Consider the following 13,763-nt stretch of genomic DNA (forward strand, 5'->3'; position numbering starts at 1 on the left):
TTCATTCAATGTTAGTATTATTATTTACTTCATATAGACGAATATTTTAACGATTTTTTTATTTTTCTTATTTTTTAACTTTAACTCCTACCTTTGAATATTCTTCTATTTCAGATTCCTGCAGTCAGACACTGATCGAGTCTGATCCAGTGATCATCAAACCTGCTCAGTCTCATAAACTGACCTGCACAGCCTCTGGTTTAGACATTCTTTACTATGGTATGGTTTGGATCAGACAGGCACCTGGAAAAAGGACTGGAATGGGTTGCAACTTTAAGCAATGCTAATACTTACATATATTACTCCAGTGCTGTTAAAGGCCGCTTCACCATCTCCAGAGACAACAGTAAGAAGCAGGTGTATCTGCAGATGAACAGCATGAGGACAGAAGACACTGCAGTTTATTACTGCGCCCGTGAACCACAGTGATACATCCCCTTAGACATCAATACAAAAACACAGACTTACTATAGACACATGACAAGATCACAGTCTGTTACAAAAAATGTTACAAAATTTAAACTTTAATTTTAAAATTTTTATTGTATGTTTCTTTTCTTTTTTAAAGCTGCTTTGAGAAAATATCCATTGTTAAATTGTTATATAAATAAAGTGAATTGAATTAACAGATTAAGAACTATGGAAGTAGATGTTCACAAATCTAGGGGAAAAAATTAATATTAATTTCCCTATTAGTTGATTTGGTTAAACCAAATGATTTACTATGTTACTGCTGATACTGTGCCTGAGTGTTTACTCTCTTTTAAACCATGCTGATAATATATATATATTTTCATTGTTGGTCCTTGTGAAAGTTTTTTTTACTGACAGCCAGAACATTATAATCTTCTGTATCTGCACCTGTAGGGGGCAGCACCTGCTTGTTTTTGAGAAGGATTCATGAAACTATGAAATCTAACAGCTGAAGTGTCTTTATGCAAATTCACCCTGTTATAATACAAAAACAGCCTCTTGTTCACCCAAAGTTTGTGTCACATGACTGAATCAAAGAGCATGATGATGGGGCTGAGGGTCACTCAGTACTACATCTTTGTTATAATGTTAACCAAAGGTACCTGAGACTTCTGTATTGTTTATTTCGTCCATCAGAATATCTTGACTGTGTTGATGATGATCTTTGTTATGTTTTATCTGCTAGGTGTCAGCAGTGATGAGATCAGACTGGACCAGTCTCCTGCTGTGGTAAAGAGACCTGGAGAAACTGTGAAGATCTCGCTCTTATTCACAGGTGGTGTTGGAGGTGTGGAGCTCACTCAGACAGACTCTGTGCTGGTGAAGCCTGGAGAGTCGTTCTCCATCTCTTGTAAGATCTCGGTGTCGAGTTATTGTATTAACTGGATACGGCAACCTGCTGGAAAAGCACTGGATTGGCTCGGATATCTGTGTAGAGGTGATAGCACTGATCTCAAAGACACGATGAAGAGCAAGATCAGTCTCAGCCAGGACAAATCCAGCAGCACAGTTTATTTAAGAGGACAAAACTTTCAGGTCGAGGACACGGCTGTGTATTACTGTGCCAAAGACACACAACACTACAAACTCATTGAAGCCCTGTACAAAAACATCCCTGGTCATTTTCATCTCTCTGCAGTACACATGTCCCCAGAGGGGTCTGGTATATATGAGCTAGCAGAGCTAAGACACTTCTGTAGTTCAAAGATATCTACATAAAGTTTCATCTTTGTCTCAACATTAAAATAAATTGTTGTCCTGAACACAAGTGAATACACAGTTAATACATCATTTTTTTTTATTTTTGACTGGAATTGTGACATGTCTTTTTTCAGATGTGGAATGTGCAGTAATCCTCAGCTGTAAAGTATCCGATTACTCAGTTACTGATAACAGCTACGCCACAGCTTGGATTCGACAACCTGCAGGGAAAACTCTGGAATGGATAAACAACATTTTGGGGGGGGGTGGAAGCACGTATAATAAAGACTCTCTAAAAAGCAAGTTCAGTATTTCTAAAGATGCCTCCAGCAGCACGGTGACACTGAGAGGACAGAACATGTAGACTGAAGACACAGCTGTGTATTACTGCGCTCGTTATCCACACAGTAACACAACAGACTGCAGTGCTGCACAAAAACCTCATCACAATTCACTTCTTTAATTAAATAATAACTACATTTTACTGAGTAACTAATCCCTACATTCCAAACACTTCCTCCATCATTCAAAAACTTATCAAACAAAGGAAAATACTGAATTACAAATTGTTTGAGAACATTTAATTAGAAGATAAAATATCTGCAGTGTTTGATATGATGAAGATTTCTGTAAAGAGAATGTTTATTTCGTGTTGTTGGAAGGAGTCTCCAGTGTCAGAGCTAGATCAGGGTTAAAGCTGTGACTTTATTTTCAGCATGAAAAAGTCTTCAGGACAGAAAAGTTTGTACTTTTTCCTCAGTTTCAGGACAAGTGTTGAGGGAAGGATTGTTTCTAGCTGTAATAATGAACACGATAACAGGAAATAACTTGTTTTTCTGGCCGTAACACAAGATTAAACATAACTATAAATAAATAAAAAAAGAAAAGAAAAATTGTAAATAGTGATGAATAAAAGACTTCATGTTGTGATGATAACAGAAACTCTGCTTTGATTCATTGTTGATTATTTTTCTATAACAAAACCTCCCCAAGTGTTTTATTCCTTACTTTCTGTCACTGAGCTTTACTCCTTCTCAATACAGGAGCAGGAGAAAGTCGTTTGTGTGAAATAAACCATCACCACGTAACCATTCCTACATTTAGGTTTCCTAATGTGTTCCTTAGATGAGTGAGGTGTCTTCTAAAAATGATTCGATTTGGTTCCCTTTCTGATAGAGAAACATTCTGTTGTAGAGATTTACATAGTACCTTATCATCCACTCATCTATCCAGTGAGCAGCGTGTGGTTGTGGGTTGAACACCTCCATAGTGGTCATGGACGCTCCCTATTCAAATAGAGTGGTGTATAAACAGCATGTTCTTGGCTGCTCTAGTTTACAGTGAGCTCTGTGAGAGATAACACTCCCATACACTTTAAATCTGGGTGAAGCAGAACTCAGAGAAGGACAGTGTATTTTATTGCTACTCATTTCATGTATGTTTATGTTTTTTATGTGAAGATTATTAGCATTATAATCAGTAGAAGATAACATTACTGAGTTCTATTCTTCTCTTCCAGATTCTTATGGACAGTCCCTGACCTCCTCTGATTCTGTGGTGAAGAGACCTGGAGAGTCGGTCACTCTGTCCTGTACTGTCTCCGGATTCTCAATGAGCTACTACATGCACTGGATCCGTCAGAAACCAGGACAAGGACTGGAGTGGATCAGGCGCATTGACGGTGGCACTGGCACAATATTCGCTCAGTCTCTACAGGGCCAGTTCTCCATTAATAAAGACACCAATAAAAACTTGCTGTACCTAGAAGTGAAGAGTCTGAAAGCTGAAGACACGGCAGTTTATTTCTGTGCACGAGAGTCACACTGACACAACAGACTCCAGAGCTGTACAAAAACTCGTGAGCTGTAAATATTCCCTCAACAGGAAGCTGCACCTCAGAGACCTTTATTATAAACAACATCATCTATTCACACTCAGCACTCAGATCTTCCTCTTTATTCCAATCTCTTCTAGCAGTTATTAATATTAATAATATTAATAACCATCTTATGTATCACATTTACATTATGATGTCTTTACGTATTTGACTGGAGGTAAATCAGCTCTAGGACAATGATTGTGATGACTAGTTGGGACTATATACTGTACTATTCATGCTTTTATTCCTCCTGATTGTGATGCCAGCTGCAGGAACACTACAGGTCGATGGTTCATTTCCTGAATTTAGAAACACAGAGTCTGTGTTCAGCAGCACAGAATCTGACGAGAGATCAAACTGAAATGTAGATGTTTACTGCAGCATCACTACTACAAACTCCTGGAATTAAAAATCACCTGTAGGGGGCAGCAGCTGTTTGTTTTCAAGAAGGATTCATGAAACTATGAAATCTAACAGCTGAAGTGTGTTTATGCAAATTCACCCTGTTATAATACAAAAACATCCTCTTGCTCACCCCAAGTTCAGATTCAGACATGTTCGTATTCCGGTTCTTTAAATGACTCTGTAAATAAACTGCAGCTCATTTTCCCCGTCTGTGTCTGCAGGTTTTATGTGTTCAGGAGTCCAGAAGAGAACAAATGTCTGTGCTCTTATTAATAGAGAACAAAACTACTGGAATTAGAGGTGTAAGGATATATATACTGTAACTAATCATATAATCATTCAGTATCACCAGACAATAATCAGGGTAATGTATTCAGTCACTCGGTCATCATTAGGAAGTGTTTAATTGGGTCAGAGTGCAGGCTCCAGAGTCCATCCCAGGAACACTGAGCGTACATTCTGGTCATGTTACACATTCACACACTCATTCACACCGAGGGGCAATTTACAGAAGACGAGTCACCTGCTTCACTCCTGATTCCATTTCTTGAAGCAGATTATTTTAGACTTTTGATTAAGAAAGAAGAAGAAGAATAAAGAATAGTTTCAACATCTAGCTGTTGTGATATTAGATTTCAGATTTCTCTTCTGCTCACTAGAGATTACAAATCTTTAGGATTTAAAAACACCTGATCTAGAATCTTCTCAGCTCTTTCTCTCTGGATTCATCAGATAAATCCTCTAGAGGGTTTCAGTCTATACCAGAATGAATGTCATGTTCGGTTACACGGTTTGATTATAATGTTCAATGTAGTTCAGGAAGCGTTAATTACATCGCAACACGTTCATATCATTATTAATAATAACAAACAGCTGAATTATTTTCCACATTAAATTGATATGGAGATGAAACGGGGTGTGAGTGTGATTAACAGCTGCAGAGCTGCACTCAACACAGCAATGTTTTGTCTGAAACACATGATGTTTTTATATCTCTAGTGGGTGTGTCATGCAAACCAAATCCTGTGTTTGAACCATTTATGCTGAAACATTCAGCCCAACAACATAGCAGCAGTTTGTGTTCATTTACAGCAGCAGGAATCATTTTAATTCTTTGAGATGGGACTAGACAGAGTTTTGAGTTACTTTACTCTAGCAATCTTCATTCAATGTTAGTATTATTTGTTACATCATTTAAAAAATCTTTTGTTTTGTTCTATTTTTAATATTAATTTCTACCTTTGATTACTCTTCTATTTCAGATTCCTGCAGTCAGACACTGATCGAGTCTGATCCAGTGATCATCAAACCTGATCAGTCTCATAAACTGACCTGCACAGCCTCTGGATTAGACATTAGTAGCTACTGGATGGCTTTGATCAGACAGGCGCCTGGAAAAGGGCTGGAATTTGTTTCAATTATCGAGGGTGATAGTGATAGGAAGTATTACTCCAGTGCTGTTAAGGGCCGCTTCACCATCTCCAGAGACGACAGTAAGAAGCAGGTGTATCTGCAGATGAACAGCATGAGGACAGAAGACACTGCAGTTTATTACTGCGCCCGTGACACACAGTGATACTTCCCCTTAGACATCAGTACAAAAACACAGACTTACTACAGTCATGTGACAAACCCACCTTGTCTGGACTTTTATACTGATGTAATATTTATTTTATTCCCTGAATATATCTAATATTTATTGCCTACATTTCATGATGTGACAAACTGACTACAAACTGTTGTATAAATGACATTATTTACATTGACATTATTTCCTGTCAGTGTCACCAAAATGAGGATGACTTTTCCTTCTAAACCTGGTTCCTCTCAAGGTTTCTTCCTCACATCATCTCAAAGAGTTTTTCCTTGTGACGTCGCCTCAGACTTGCTCAATAGTGATAGACTTTAATATTTTTATTCTATGTTTCTGTACTTTTGTAAAGCTGATTTCGGACAATGTCCATTGTTAAATGTGCTAAATAAATACATTTTATACAATTGAATTGATACAATTGAAAATACAATTGAATTCACAGATTGAGAACTGTGGAAGTAGATGTTAAGCTAGGAAAAGAGCTCAGTGTCATAATCATTAAGACTGTTTTCCGAATTAATTGATTTGCTTAAACCAAATGATTTACTATGTTACTGCTGATACTGTATCTGAGTGTTTTCTCTCTTTTAAACCATGCTGATAAAAAATATATATTTATATATATATTTTCGTTGTTGGTCCATGTGAAAGTTTTTTTTTACTGACAGACAGAACATTATAATATTTGTATCTGCACCTGTAGGGGGCAGCAGCTGCTTGCTTTTTAGAAGGATTCATGAAACTATGAAATCTAACAGCTGAAGTGTGTTCATGCAAATTCACTCTGTTATAAAAAAAAAAAAAAAACAGCTTGGCAGGATGGATGCAGGCAGTAATGATGCAACATATGCAGAGTCTGTGAAGAACCAGCTCACTTTAACAGAAGACGTCTCAGCAAGCACACAGTACTTAGAGGCCAAGACCCTGAGGACAGAGGACACTGCGGTTTATTACTGCGCCCGACAAGCCACAGTGACTGGAGCTGAGGAAGCAGCTGTACAAAAACCAGACACACATTGTAACTGAACTAACTGAAGTTGCTTCACTTATAATTGTAACACAGATGAACAGAGTTTGTATCTATTTACTGCTCCAATTATATATAAATGTACCTGGATATAACCCTAAAGTGGGCGTGGCCTAAATTAATTATCATGAATGAAAATATACATAAACTCTGTTTCTCTGCTCCTGGAAAGCCACAGGTAGAAATACAGTAACAGCTCTGTCAGCATGCTGTGTGAATGTGGTTCTAACTGTTCCTCAAACCAACAAACTAGTAGACGTGCCATTCCCAATATACACTGTAATACACACATCCCAGTGACAACTACACACTGTAATAAAAATGTCCCAGTCCCAATACACACTGTAACACACACATCCCAGTCCCACTACACACTGTAATACACACATCACAGTGACAACTACACACTGTAATACAAATGTCCCAGTCCCAATACACACTGTAACACACACATCCCAGTCCCAATACACACTGTAACACACACATCCCAGTCCCAATACACACTGTAATACACACATCTCAGTCCCAATACACACTGTAATACACACATCCCAATTCATACTGTAATAAAGACACCACAATTACAATAAACACTATACTGTAATACACACATCATACTAGCAATACACACTGTAACACACACCCCAGTCCTAGTACACACTGTAACACACACATAGTACAAAACATACTGTCCTAATACACACTGTAACACACACATCCCAGCCCCACTGCACACACTAATACACACATCCCAGTCCCAATGCACAGTCTAATACACACATCCCAGTCCCAATGCACAGTCTAATACACACATCACAGTCCCAATACATACTTTCATACAAACATCCCAGTGCTAATACTGTCAGGATCCTGCCCAGACTTTGGCCATGTGCTTTAGTTTATGTTATATGTTCACGTATCTGCCCCGCCCTTGTCTCTTCCTCCCCGTCTCTTTACACCTATTCCTCATGTGTTTAATTGTCATGTCTATTCAGCCGTGCCGCGTTGCCTATGGCTGTGCGGAATCCTTGTTGTCATCTGTCATCCCGTGTCTAGTCCTGTCATGTCTGGTATCGTCTGTGTCCTTGTCCCTGTTTTGTGTTTTTAGTTAATAAACCCTTTTATTTTAGCTATCCTGCATTTGGGTCTGTTGTTATCCCCACGTCACTGACAAATACACACTGTAATAAACACACTACAATCCCAAAACACACTGTAATACACACCTCCCAGTCCAAATACACACTGTAATACACACCTCCCAGTACCAATACACACTGTAATACAGACATCCCAGTCCAAATACACACTGTAATACACACATCCCAGTCCTAATACACACTGTAATACACACATCCCAGTCCTAATGCACACTGTAATACACACATCCCCATCCCAGTACACACTGTAATAAACACACTACAATTCCAAAACACACTGTAATACACACATTCCAGTCCAAATACACACCGAAATACACAAATCCCAGTCCCAATACACACTGTAATACACACATCAAAATACACAGCTTCTGTTATAGAAATGTAACTAACACCTTCTGAACACAGACACTGTGACTTTATCGTGTGAGGCTCATTTTAGACGATTGTTGATTGAACATGTTCAGTTCAGTTTATCACAGAGACACGTTAGTGTTTTGTTCATTTCACTCTAAGACCAATTCTTCTAAGAGGAAGAACGTTAATGTATAAATGAGTAAACCTGAGACTTCAAGATCATGATGATGCATTTCATGCAAATCCTCCACTTGTGTCTCTTACATTAAGGAGGTCTGTGTGAGTGTGTGTGTGTGTGAGTGTGTAGTGAGGAGGAGGAGAGCAGCTGAGCATTTTACTTCATTTCACTTTTATATCAACAACAATGCTGTCATTATCAGTGTTGCTGCTGCTTTCAGCTACATTCTGTACGTCTCCGTGTCGGCTGAATGAATTTAGATTTAATTCTCGTTTCGTGAAAATGACTTGATGACTTTTGATGATGTTCTATCGCTCTTATTCACAGGTGGTGTTGGAGGTGTGGAGCTCACTCAGACAGACTCTGTGCTGGTGAAGCCTGGAGAGTCGTTCTCCATCTCTTGTAAGATCTCAGTGTCGAGTTATTGTATTAACTGGATACGGCAACCTGCTGGAAAAGCACTGGAATGGCTCGGATATCTGTGTAGCGGTGATAGCACTAATCTCAAAGACACGATGAAGAGCAAGATCAGTCTCAGCCAGGACAAATCCAGCAGCACAATTTATTTAAGAGGACAAAACTTTCAGGTCGAGGACACGGCTGTGTATTACTGTGCCAGACACACAACACTACAAACTCACTGAAGCCCTGTACAAAAACATCCCTGGTCATTTTCCTCTCTCTACAGTACACATGTCCCCAGAGGGGTCTGGTATATATGAGCTAGCAGAGCTAAGACACTTCTGTAGTTCAAAGATATCTACATAAGTTTTCATCTTTGTCTCAACATTAAAATAAATTGTTGTCCTGAACACAAGTGAATACACAGTTAATCCATCATTAATACCACACCAATCTATTCCAAAGCTTTTGTGCAGCTTGCTGAAGTGGATGTCGGTGTAACTCACAATTTAAGCTATTATTATAATTATAATTCTTTATGTGCCTCTAGATGTCAGTCTTTGTAAAGAAACTCTCTCACTTTATACATTATAATCGTTGTCCAGCTTCATTTAACTCACCGGACAGATATTTGATTATTGGGATTCTACAAAACTGATTCATATTTAACTACAATAATCTGTGTTTTTAGAAATGTTACAGTTATTGTTTAGATCAATTATAGCATAAATATTGTGAGAAAACATGTTTACAACTTCAAAGACAACGTTCCAAATAAAAAATCTTGTTGAAAGTTGAGTTTATAAACCAACACATCCTCCATCAGATGAATCTCCTCCTCATGATTTAAATACATTTCAGATACATTCTCCTCCCATCATCAGCAGATAAACAAATCCAAGTGTCAGAGCTGGATCTCACTCTATTTATATGATGTGATGGTGTGTGTTAAACTTTGGAGAACAGAGAAGACTCCAGTCCAAACAACACACACCATGTTCTCTACATCTCTACTGCTCCTGCTGGCAGCTGCTTCTTGTGAGTGCTTTATCAAATTCATTCATTTACTAGATGAAGAATAAAAGTGCAGCATATATTGTGTGAGATATCACCATGTGTTTTCCTCCACAGATGTGCATGGTGAGGAACTGACTCAGCCTGCTTCCATGACAGTCCAGCCAGGCCAGAGTCTCTCCATCCAGTGCAAGGTTTCATATTCAGTTACGAGCCATTATACAGCTTGGATTCGACAACCTGCAGGAAAAGCTCTGGAGTGGATTGGATACATCCATACTGATGGGAGTACAGCTTACAGTGAGAAACTGAAAAATAAGTTCAGCATCTCCAGAGACACTTCTACTAACACAATAACAATTGGAGGACAGAACATGCAGACTGAAGACACAGCTGTGTATTACTGCGCTCGTTACACACAGTGAGACAGAATAGTGGATTCCTCTTACAAAAACCTTATGAGACATGTTACAGACATCCTCTCAGTGTAACTAATAAATCATCTCAGTCACACTTTCACTTTCTTCCACTGGAATGAAGTCAGAATCGTTTGCAGCATTTTAAAACACAGTCACACAAAGTCATTTTTAAATAAAAAAGAAAACATTATTGAAAGAGTCTTCATTCTGAACCATTATTAATCCCTTCATTTTACAGGATTTTTATCCAGCAGTTGGAATCAGTGTTTAATGAGTGGATTCAGGAATAATACAGCATGTTTCCAGCAGTGTGTTGTGTTTAACACACAGTCTGTTCTCATAGTCTGAGGTTCAATAACTGAAACAACTGAAGGAGGCAGCAGAGCTCAACAAATAAAGTGAAAAAAAGTGAATCCACAAACTGCATTCTGTATGAGACTCATTCAGTATCAGTCATTATCAGACAAATATCTACATTTTCTCTTCTTTTTCACTCTTTCCATAATGTGTGAATAGTTATTTGGGTTGTTAAACACAGGTTGGACAAATAAAAACACTATAATTTATGTAACTACATCCTCCTGTGGTTGTGAGGTTTCTCAGTAACATGACAAGATGTATTTTATAATGCTGTTATAATGTAAGGTTCTAAATTAAACAGAATGATAAATGAATAGAAATAAAGGGGCCTGTTCTAGATGAATAATAATTTCTGTGAGTTTTCTTTTTCACCTGAAAACACCTGATAGTGTATAAACTTACTCATTAACACCTGCCTTAAGCTTCTTATTGGTTCAAACATAAACTCAAGCTGCAGTGATAGATATCTCTAAAAATTACAGACATGTTTAAAAGATGAGGAGGTTTTCTCATTTATATTTATATATAAGAATCCATCCCATGTTGACCCTAAGATAAGGAGTGTCTCTATGCAAATGTCCTTCTCTGTTATATATTTAAACAGCAAAGACCAAGAGGTTTTACTTCTTCTGCTCCAACACACACCATGATCTCTACATCCCTACTGCTGCTGCTGCTGGCAGCCGTACACTGTAAGTGTTTTTACATTTGACATGTAATACAGTTTTGGTTCCTTAAAGCTTTTTGCTTTTACATCATTAAAATATCTTTTCTTTAACAGGTGTTCACAGTGTTGAGCTGATCCAGACCGGATCCACAGTATTAACTCCTGGTCAGTCACTGACTCTGACCTGTAAAGTGTCTGGATATTCATTAACTGATAGCAGCTACTGTACACACTGGATACGACAACCTGCAGGAAAAACTCTGGAATGGATCGGAGAGATATGTGGTAGTGGTAACACTTACTACAGTGAGAAACTGAAAAGCAGGTTTCAGGTTTCCAGAGACACGTCCAGCAACACAGTGACATTAACAGGACAGAACATGCAGACTGAAGACACAGCTGTGTATTACTGCGCTCGGCAACCACAGTGAGACGAATAAACAACGTCCCTGTACAAAAACTCTTCATTCAGCGTTCACAATAACAAGACACAAGACACAACTCTGATCTATCCAAATCTTAGAAAATGTAAAATAAACAAACAAACAAACAAACAAATAAATAAATAAATAAATAAATAAATAAATAATCCACAAATGAGAACAAAGAGATTAACGTTAGTTAATTTTTTTAATAATTGTAATAAAGATTTTAAACCATAATACAAATCTTTAATGTTACTGCACATGATAAACACTGTAATAATCATATTACTAACAAAAACTTTTGATAATGTAGATTGAAGGATTAGTTGCTGTTCCTCTCTGTTACATCATCATGACTCCCACATGTTTTCTCTCATGACGTCTTGATGCAAATTGTCGCTGTCAGGCGAAATCCTCGGATGTCCAATACCGTTATTTTTCAGGAAATTAAAAAAACGCCGTACCTTATCTGCAGTGCACAGGGTTTAGTCCGCGTTGCAGTGGACTGTCTTGCGCTAAATTCATGTCCTCAGACGAGCACCAGAACTAGCGGGGGTCAAGATTTTTTTTAAACTGGTGGATTCGGCAACCTGCAGGAAAAGCTTTAGAATGGATCAACACCATTTATTATAATGGGCATATTAATAAGAAAGATTCACTTAAAGACAGGTTTGTGGTCTCTCGAGACAATTCCAGTAACTCTGTGACCTTACGGGGACAGAACATGCAGACTGAAGACACAGCTGTGTATTACTGCGCTAGTTATCCACACAGTGAGAGGAATAAACAACATCCCTATACAAAAATTCAGTGTTAGCAAGACACAACACTGATCTATCCGAGTCTGAAAAAATATGAAATAAATTAATAAGTAAATGAATAAATAATTCACAAATGAGAATAATAGATTGAAGTTAGTTCATTTTTTTTAAATAATTGTGATATAGATTTTAAACCGTAATTCAAAATGTTAACATTACTGCACATGATAAACACTGTAATAATTATATCACTAACAAGAAAAATTGTAAATAGTGATGAATAAAAGACTTCATGTTGTGATGATAACAGAAACTCTGCTTTGATTCATTGTTGATTATTTTTCTGTAACAAAACCTCCCCAAGTGTTTTATTCCTTACTTTCTTTCACTGAGCTTTACTCCTTCTCAATACAGGAGCAGGAGAAAGTCGTCTGTGTGAAATAAACCATCACCACGTAACCATTCCTACATTTAGGTTTCCTAATGTGTTCCTTAGATGAGTGAGGTGTCTTCTAAAAATGATTCGATTTGGTTCCCTTTCTGATAGAGAAACATTCTGTTGTAGAGATTTACATAGTACCTTATCATCCTCTCATCTATCCAGTGAGCAGCGTGTGGTTGTGGGTTGAACACCTCCATAATGGTCATGGACGCTCCCTATTCAAATAGAGTGGTGTATAAACAGCATGTTCTTGTCTGCTCTAGTTTACAGTGAGCTCTGTGAGAGATAACACTCACATACACTTTAAATCTGGGTGAAGCAGAACTCAGAGATGATGAGGATGACTTTAGGACAGTGTATCTTATTGCTACTCATTTCATGTACGTTTATGTATTCTATGTGTAGATTATTAGCATTATAATCAGTATAAGATAACATTACTGAGTTCTATTCTTCTCTTCCAGATTCTTATGGACAGTCCCTGACCTCCTCTGATTCTGTGGTGAAGAGACCTGGAGAGTCGGTCACTCTGTCCTGTACTGTCTCCGTATTCTCAATGGGCAGCTACTACATGCACTGGATCCGTCAGAAACCAGGACAAGGACTGGAGTGGATCGGGTGCATTGATGGTGGCACTGGCACAATATTCGCTCAGTCTCTACAGGGCCAGTTCTCCATCAATAAAGACACCAATAAAAACTTGCTGTACCTAGAAGTGAAGAGTCTGAAAGCTGAAGACACGGCAGTTTATTACTGTGCACGAGAGTCACACTGACACAACAGACTCCAGAGCTGTACAAAAACTCACACAAGCACGTCCTCGTGAGCTGTAAATATTCCCTCAGCAGGAAACTGCACCCCAGACACCTTTATTATAAACAACATCTATTCACACTCAGCACTCAGATCTTCCTCTTTATTCCAATATCTTCTAGCAGTTATTAATGTTTATAATGATAATAATAATAATTATTATTACTATTATTATTACTACAGGTC

General features: G+C 38.0%; 4 gene segments (V, D, J or C); all 4 read left to right on the forward strand.

The window, feature by feature from the left end:
* Nucleotides 1–8,460: 8,460 nt before the first annotated feature.
* LOC132861278 (Ig heavy chain V region PJ14-like) lies at nucleotides 8,461–8,891 on the forward strand (the record flags this gene model as incomplete). The annotated part of the segment is given in 2 exon segments: nucleotides 8,461–8,503; nucleotides 8,602–8,891. Coding segments are annotated over 2 exon segments (333 nt in total), but the record flags the coding sequence as incomplete, so codon positions are not given.
* Nucleotides 8,892–9,671: 780 nt separating this feature from the next.
* On the forward strand, nucleotides 9,672–10,103 carry LOC132861277 (Ig heavy chain V region 5A-like; the record flags this gene model as incomplete). The annotated part of the segment is given in 2 exon segments: nucleotides 9,672–9,714; nucleotides 9,808–10,103. Coding segments are annotated over 2 exon segments (339 nt in total), but the record flags the coding sequence as incomplete, so codon positions are not given.
* Nucleotides 10,104–11,115: 1,012 nt separating this feature from the next.
* On the forward strand, nucleotides 11,116–12,133 carry LOC132861597 (Ig heavy chain V region 914-like). The segment is given in 3 exon segments: nucleotides 11,116–11,161; nucleotides 11,251–11,554; nucleotides 12,106–12,133. Coding segments are annotated over 3 exon segments (378 nt in total).
* Nucleotides 12,134–13,104: 971 nt separating this feature from the next.
* LOC132861598 (Ig heavy chain V region 914-like) lies at nucleotides 13,105–13,539 on the forward strand. The segment is given in 2 exon segments: nucleotides 13,105–13,144; nucleotides 13,229–13,539. Coding segments are annotated over 2 exon segments (351 nt in total).
* The last annotated feature ends 224 nt before the right edge of the window (nucleotides 13,540–13,763 follow it).

The sequence above is a fragment of the Tachysurus vachellii genome, chromosome 18, assembly GCF_030014155.1.
Source record: "Tachysurus vachellii isolate PV-2020 chromosome 18, HZAU_Pvac_v1, whole genome shotgun sequence".
Classification (NCBI taxonomy): Eukaryota; Metazoa; Chordata; class Actinopteri; order Siluriformes; family Bagridae; genus Tachysurus; species Tachysurus vachellii.